This window comes from Nannospalax galili, unplaced genomic scaffold (assembly GCF_000622305.1).
Source record: "Nannospalax galili isolate Female #2095 unplaced genomic scaffold, S.galili_v1.0 scaffold115, whole genome shotgun sequence".
Lineage (NCBI taxonomy): Eukaryota > Metazoa > Chordata > Mammalia > Rodentia > Spalacidae > Nannospalax > Nannospalax galili.
The window spans coordinates 6,871,206-6,879,646 of record NW_008340588.1 but is presented as its reverse complement, the minus strand read 5'-3'; the positions used below and the strand labels follow the sequence as shown (position 1 = coordinate 6,879,646).

Here is an 8,441-nt window from a genome sequence, read left to right as displayed (position 1 = left end):
AGTTAAAAATTAAAAAAACCACTCTAAACAAACGTTGAGTTTCTATTACTAGGTTTCTTACAATGGTATGACTTAGTAATACTGAAATTACTTTCCATATATTTCAGATTAGACAAAGAAATGTATTTAGGAAACCAGGAAAAAAAAAAAAAAAAAAAAAAGTTAAAAAAACCACTCTAAACAAACGTTGAGTTTCTATTACTAGGTTTCTTACAATGGTATGACTTAGTAATACTGAAATTACTTTCCATATATTTCAGATTAGACAAAGAAATGTATTTAGGATGATGGAAACCAGGTTTTTCATTTTCAGAGATACAAATATGGAACTTAGAAGCTAGAATGAACCCTGTGGTCCTGAACTCCTGGTTTTAAAAAGACAGAAAGATAGAAATGGATGCACACAAAGGGGCCTGAGTGTGCGTGTTTGTGCATGTGTATGTGACAAGGATATTCCAGCAGTACACAAAACCCCAAGTATTCCATGGAAAAATGCTCAGGAAACTACAACATGAGGCTGAACATCGTATTTGCTAAAGAATCAAATATGACAGGCATGAGCTAAAAGGACACAGCAGCTAGTCTGAAGGGACTCCTACTGACCAAATTTATTAACAATGAGTATCAAAATAAGTAATGAAAGGAATGAATTACAGTTCACTGGATGAACTAGGAACTCACAAGACTATATGGATAAACTAATAAATACGAGCAGGAAAATCCCTTCTATACAGTAGAATGCTAAAGACTGTAGAAGAAATAAAGAATTAGAAAATCACTATTTGATAAACATCATGGCGATAATTGGTTCAGACAAGCAACAACAATGAATAAAAGTTGCAGGTAGAAGTTTAATGAGGAATAGCATTCACAGTCTCAAATGATCTCAAGATACTTGCTCATTGATGAAGAAAGATAGTAATTTTAAAGTGGAAGGACCTGACAGATGCTGCTTCAATTAAGCAATTGAACCAGTGTATATCATTAGCAATGATAAACCAACATCATGTCCCTCCTGATATGATGTTCCAACTTTCCCCTCAGCCTAGAACACTTTCCCCAGATATCCTTTTGGGTAATTCACTTCATTGAAATCTTTCTTAAATGTCACATTCTCAATGAGGACCATTCTGATCACTCTTTTTAATTACTGCCTGTCTGTGTTCACTTAGATGGTTAATTCATTCGGAATGGTCTGGGGAGAACCTGGGTAGGAGGAGGAGGAATACCATCCTCTCCCACACTCCTTCTTGAGACACTGTGTGCCCCTCTCGTCAGCTTTCATTCTAATAAACCATACAAAGAATACTTTTCCTTCCTAAAGTTTCTTTCCATCTTAATTCCCAACCCCTAAGACATGATATAAAAGCAGGTCCTTACCTGCACAGTTGACCAAATATATGTCCACTCTATATGGGAATTTTGATTGTAGCAGTAACAGCCTGACACAGAAGTTTTAATTACATCCATTTCCTTCAAAGATTTACATCTTGGAGCTGAGGGAGAAGAATAATTTCCTAATTACTTAATCGTCCAGAATCATCTTTGAAAAATGTATTCAAAGGGATACAGTAGCCATTTTTAATATTTTATAACCATAAATTCTTCTACATGGTGATGACAGTCCTTCATTCTTTCCAACCTAGCTTGAGATGGAAAATATCACAGTCCATTATCAATACTCTTTTTTTGTTTTGTTTTGTTTTTTGTCTTTTTGAAGCAGCGTCTCCCTGTAGCCCCAGCTGGCCTGGAACTCACTATGTAGACCAGGCTGGCCTTGAACTCACACAGATCCACCTGCCTCTGCCTCCCAAGTGCTGGGACTACAGGCATGCACCACCACGCCCGGCTATCAATACTCTTTTTTAAAAAAAATATATTTTATTATTTTTATTTTATGTGTATGTGTATATTGCCTACATGTAGGTTAAGTACAATGTCCTTGTCAGATCTCCTGGAACTGGGGTTACAGACAGTTGTTAGCTGTCATGTGAGTGCTGGGATTCGAACCCGGGTCTTCTGCAAGAACAGTCAGTGTTCTTTACCGCTAGGCCATCTCTCCAGCACCCCATTATCAATACTCTTAGGTCACACAGAGAGCACTGTCCATGCACAAAGAACAGCATGTCCTTGGCCCTGAAGTAGATGGCAGGAGTTAAGGGAAGTTTCCTAGAAAAGAAGAAATGTGAGTACAAGACTAGAGAAGAAGTTAGAGGCAATGAGACAGAATCAGGGCCGAAGGGGTGGCAAATGTGAACAAAACTGCAGATAAGAGAAGTCATAGGAGTGGCAGGCGCCAGGATTATCTGTCACACTGATGAGGGAAAAGGATGGAGTGAAGGATACAAGGAGACATCTTAATCCCTACAGCTGAAGAGGTCAATAGTGACTGCTTCTCCACAAGTAAGGTATACTTGACCCTGAAAGCAGAGCACAAAAAGACACTAAGTAAATATGAGATATGAGTCACTGCAGGAAACTGATGACATTCAAATAGGGTTACCTGAACAGTCTAGTAAGGTGTGGGCTGCATAAGGCACCAATAGCAAGGCTCTGTGAAGTCCATAGGCAGGACAACAGGATGAAGACCCCTAGACCCAAACAGCCAGAAGGGGGACTGCCACGTGACCTAAGCTATGAACTGAGGAGGGAGGAAGGACAGATTCAAGAGCTCTTAGTAAAATCAACATACCATGTAGACTCTAGATGAAAGGGAAGATGTGAATGGAGACATGGTGAGGCCCTTGACCCAGATCAGAAGTGGTAAGGTAGAAGCAAGTTTGTGAGAACAGGAAATGAGTTCAGTTTTGGACATATATACATTCAGTTTTCATTGGTGGTTCTAAGAAAAGATGGTTGGAGATGGATATAGATACAATACCATTTATATATATAATAAGTACAAATAGAATACAGTACAACACAATGCACCATGAAGACAAATGCTATACTGCAGGTAATGCGGTAAATGCTACAAAACAGTTAAAAGCAGGGTTTGTTTTCCTCTGAGACCACTGCTGTGTTTGGTTTTGAACTAAAATAAGTTCTTTTGAATCCAAGACAGGATGTCCAACAAGAAATACCTCTCAAATAGGAAAGAGAAACAAGGAGTGCTCACAGGTACCCAGAGAAATGGGTCCTCTGTCCTGCCCCCAAGGCCTCTAAGGAAAGTGTGGTCAGCTACCTCTACAGGCAAACCTGAAATAAAGTGAGAACAATTAAGTGGTATACAAGTTGGGGAAGGACTAGTAGTTACTAGTCAATAATTATACCCATTTAAGAATAATACTGAAGAAGATCAAATAGGTCTCTGTCCTGGCTTGAAATACCCTTAGTGGCAGGCTGAAGTGAAGACAGGCTTAGTCCCACCTTCTGAAACACAGCTGCATGAAAATGAGAGCTCTCAGAACCACAAAGCAGGAAAGTTATATAACAACCAGGATGTTCTATTATGACAGATGAATCCTTTCATCTTTACTCTTGGCATAGTGCTGAAATGCATATGCTTTTAAAATTACCAAAACAGAGAGCTAAAATACAAGAATCCAGGTCAAGAGCCAGGTTTCAAAGCAGTGAGAGAAGGAAGCTCAGCTCAAGAGCCTCTTTGGTAAACACAGGATACTGAAAATTAAAAATGCATTTCTGTATGGTATGCCTATACACAAGAGGTCAAAGAAGAATACAGAATCAGTACTATAAACGCACAAAACAGCCAAGGGTGAGGTATTCTTGGACACATCTGAGGTGTGCCACAGTTCAAGGCCAAGAGCACCATGAGGGAAAGAACAGTCTTGGGATATCAAAGGGCTGTCAGTCAGCTACTGTAAAGAAGGAGGTCAGAGAATGCAGTGTAAAACCAGGAAATGCTCGAGCAGCTGTGATGAGAACACGAAGCACCTCAGAAGCCTGTACCTAGTGAGCAACAGAAGAGGGAGCAGGTCTCAGGCCTGGCCTTTCTGTATCACATGCTCTTTACACAGCCTCCTGCACAGATTCTGTACAGGAAATCAGGATGGAACTGGACAGGCAGAGCTGAAAAATGTACCAGGAATCCTTGAAGAGAGAGATTCACTATCACTGGAAAAGAGAACTGATGAAGGGCATGAGGTCACAGGTTCACATGCCGGTGTCCCACAGCGTCTTCTTCCCTTTCATCCACTTTCTGTCAGTTGTTATGTTACCAGGTATGCTTCATGCTAAGGGGGGGGGGCTTTTCTTATAGGTACCCCCAGAACACTCCCTGCAGCTCCTCTCCTACTGAGCCACTTCAGAGGTGAATTAACTAGCAGAAAACTAGCTTTGTGTCAGTAGTTTGAGGAAATACCTTCTTAGTGGAGTCTGAGCTTTGGAAATAAGGGCTATCATCAAATCAGCCTTTTTCCACCTGGTCTTTGGACTGTGCCCTAAACCATTGGGTACTTGCAGCTCTTCAAAGCAAAATGATGCACTTAAGTATACTGCAATAGCTTGAATTTGAGAGCAAATGCTTCTCTGCTAGGCAAGCAACATTCATTTTGGCACTTAAGATTACAGTGACAGGCTTCTAGCTGGTCTCGTACTTCAATGATTCCCTCCACAACCTATCCTCCCATCAAGCATATAGATCTTTTAAAAGCATTGCTCAGAGGCCATTCTACTACCAATGACTTCCCATCGCACCATGAAAAATCCACCCTCCCTTCTGAAGGCCCAAGTACGTCTAAGACCTCCTCTCCCACCTCTGCTCCCTGACAGCTCCAGTTGTATCAACCCACCAATCTTCTTCGAGGTGTCCACTCCCTCCTGCCTTCAGTTTCCTTGGACTGCACCCTTCTTCCCCTAGATCCTGGCAGAGCTTGTATCTGCCAATAACTGGTATGTTTGCCCCAGTGTCACCTTCTCTGGAAGGCCCTCTCTGACCCAGGCACATCCAACTATGTGCACCAAATTTCTGCTGATTATGCCGTCTTCATCTTACACATGACTTCTTACCTTTGGCTGTCAAAGGAGGTACTGCATCCTGCAGCATTTGGGCACTGTCATTTGCTTGGGTGTTGCAATTTGAGGGGATTAGAGGATTATTCAAGCAGGCGTAGCCAAGCCAGTGAAATCCCAACCTGTTTCTGTAAGAACATGACCATTGCCAGCCCAAGAAGAGGTACACTTGGCTCTCCCCTTGAAATAGCCTGTGCAGCATCACACTCTGTTCACCCTGCACCATGTCATCCACTCCAGAACACATACAGCAAGGGGGCCAGTGAGAAGCTACAGGCTACACCTCTCCCCACCCTACCTCATCACTGGAGTACGCTTACCTAGAGGGTTGAGCTGCTTATACTTAAAAGCCTCTGGCTAAGGACAATTGTCTTGCTCCTTCTCAGATACAGGAGGGCAAGAAGGAGCAAGAATCTTTGTTTTTTCATCAGTGTCCACTGTTTGAGGTGTCCTTATACAGAAGACACCGATGTCAAAAACAAAATTCCTGGTTAGAAAACCTTGTTCTGAATTTCCCCTCAATCTTTGACCAGATTAAGGAACATGCAGATGGAAATAGTTTGCCCTATGGATGATTAGAAACATACTAAAGGACCAATGACAGCAACAGTGTCTCCCCTGTGATTCTCCAGGGTAACCTCTGGCTACTGCAGGGAAGCGGATCTGGAACTTACACAATACAAGAGATAGTATACAAGGTAGCATACAAGGTCCTGGCATCCTCTGGCTGCTCTTTGTTCTTATCACTTCTCTCCTGAACTGAATGTAACTCCAACCCACCTAAGAATCCCTAAATATCTAAAGGACTAAGACCAGCAACACAGCCATAAGAAGCTACAAGTCTCAACTCCAATGAACCATAAGCCACCGGCTAATTAAGCAAGATATGCGATAAGACAGTGCCTTGTGACAAGATGGTATCACAGCCCGCCTACTGCCTTCCTAGAGACTACCTTAGCTGCATCTCTTCATAATCTGGAGACATTTCATTGTCTAGTTTCTACCCTCATAGGTCCAACTGAGGGTATGAAAGAGAAAATGAAGCCAGTGTGGCTATCTGAACTCCACTGCTGGGTAAAGAATGGCTGCGAAACTGTGGCACGTCTGCAGCTTTCCTTCGTTTATACAGCCCTAGACTTTGCTGCTTAATGCTGCTACAGTGCAACCTGCTGGTGACCAATGTAGGCAAATTCAAGTGCGTCGCAATAATCCCCTTGTAATGAAATCCAGAAAATGAAAGGGAACTGTGTAATGGTGGTTATTTGATCAGAACAGAATACATCCTGCCTAGGGAGAGCCACTGCTGCCACCTGAGGCTGAACTATGTTCCTGCTCTAAAGGGTCTCCATTTCCTCAAACCGGGCTCAGATCTGAAGATCTGACACTGTGGGCTATTTCAGGTCTGCCTTATCTCCCAGGCAATTAGGAGAGTCCAAAGGACCAGCTCTGAATGTCATCTTTACTATGGCAAAAACCTGGAATAAGCACTGCCTTCCATAAGTCCTCTGTCCTCAGCAGCCTTCCCCAGCCTGAAATGCCAGACTTCTGGAGAACAGTGTCATTTCTGGATAGTTGTGCCCAAAGTGCTAAGCCAAGTACATGAGGAATTATTTATATTACCAAACACTCAAGTCAGGTTTACCTGACCCAGTGAGACAGATCCCTTAGTTCACTTTAAATACCAATCAATCTATAAATATTCAACTTATATAAGTTTTAGGACTATGGTAGACCTCCCTCCTGTTTCTGTGGTTTTACTTTCCACAGTTTCAGTTACCTAGGGATAATCATGATCCAAAAATATTAAATGGAAATTTCTAGAAAGAAACTATTCATAAGCTTTAAATAACTACTGAGTAAACTGTTAGAACTGTTCAATCATTGGTTATTGTGAATTCTTCACTGTATATTACATGACTTTGTGGGAGGACAGTACATATGGGACTCAGAACTGTAGTTTCATGTCTTGGAACCTGTTCCTTGGGGACAAGGGGACACTACTGTACATGTATAAAAAAGAGACAGCTGGGAGCTGGAGAGATGGCTCCAGTGGTTAAGAGCACTGGCTGCTCTTGCACAGGACCTAGATTTGGTTCCCAGCACTGACATGGCAGCTCACAATTGTTCATAACTCCAATTGCAGGAGATTCAATGCCCTCTGTGGGCACTGCACACCTGTGGTGCACTTACATAATGCAGGCAAAACACTCATACACATAAAATATAAATAAAAATTTTTAAAAAGAGACAGCTACACATCACCTCCTTTAGTTAAGGCAAATGTTAAATTACTTCCTTGTAATGCTCCTGTCATTTATTGGCTTTCTCAATGTCTAAGCATTTTAAGTTAAAGAGTTTGGTCAGACATATGGTAAAAGTATTCAGTCAAAACTTTAGAAAAGAGCAGGTAGTGCTTAAACCTACTTATAGAATAGTCTAAAAATGAAAAATGCAAACGTTTCTCAAATCTTAGCAGATGCTAAACCACCACCTCCCATATAAAAAAACATTTTACCAATGTTCCTCCTGGAAACCTAACCTTCTCTGGTTCTCATAGGGGGGGGAAAGGCCTGAAATGAAACTATAATAGAATAAGACATAAAATTAGGTTGCCATTGTTTTCATTAAATCTGTACTTGTTTTACTTTGGGGACAAGGAAAGAGATGGAAAAATGAAAAAGCCAAAAGTCAGCACTCCTTCCCTTCTGAGAATTCAAATGCAACCAAATGGCTCCAGATGGAGTTAGGTGCTTCCTTGGTATTTTTGGTAAATTCACATTTTTCAAAGGTATAAGCTATACAGGTAACTATTCTCCTGGCTCCAGTTTCTTGTTTTTAACATGAATATATCTTGAGTTTTATTCCTCCAGTTACATGAGAATGAAACTGCAACTAATACATCCACATGCAGACAGGCCTGCCTTGAACTTAGATTTCCCCTGCCAAAGAATTTCAAGCTGCAAGTCTGAAACAACCTGCCCTTATGGACTCAGACTGGGAAGCCATTTCTGAAAGCTGAGCTTCACTAGGGACCTCACCTACTGGTTACAAATCAAAGTTATGCTTGACTGAAGTTTCTCTTCCCCTCAAGGCAACTGTCATGTCTCCTGTGCCAAGCATCTGACTACCTCTAAATAGGGTTGAGAGAAGCCAGGCCTCGGTCTGGATGTTCTCCATGACACAGAAAGGTGTCAGACCTTCAGACCAGCAAAGGGCCTTAAGCATCATCTAATGCAAGCTAGCCATGCTGTAAATGGATCCTACTTTATGGAAGGAAGGACAACATATACTCAGTTCAGTTTCCTCTGTTCAATTGAGGTCTGAAAATACTAAATGGAAAATCCATGAAATTAATAATATATATGTTCAAATAACTTTTATCACAATGTTATAATTGTGCTTTTAGTTAATATCATCCTCATCATGTTTTAATTGTGCTTTTAGTTAATATAATCTTCATGCTTGAT

The 8,441-nt window shown here is 41.4% G+C and overlaps 1 protein-coding gene across 1 annotated transcript in view; it reads right to left on the bottom strand.

The window, feature by feature from the left end:
* Positions 1-8,441, bottom strand: part of Nemp2 (nuclear envelope integral membrane protein 2) — a 25,959-nt gene that overhangs the window by 15,031 nt on the left and 2,487 nt on the right. The window contains exon 2 of the mRNA XM_008835616.3: positions 1,381-1,496. Within this exon, the coding sequence (XP_008833838.1) occupies positions 1,381-1,496 (116 nt within the window). The remainder of the gene's footprint in view (positions 1-1,380; positions 1,497-8,441) is intronic.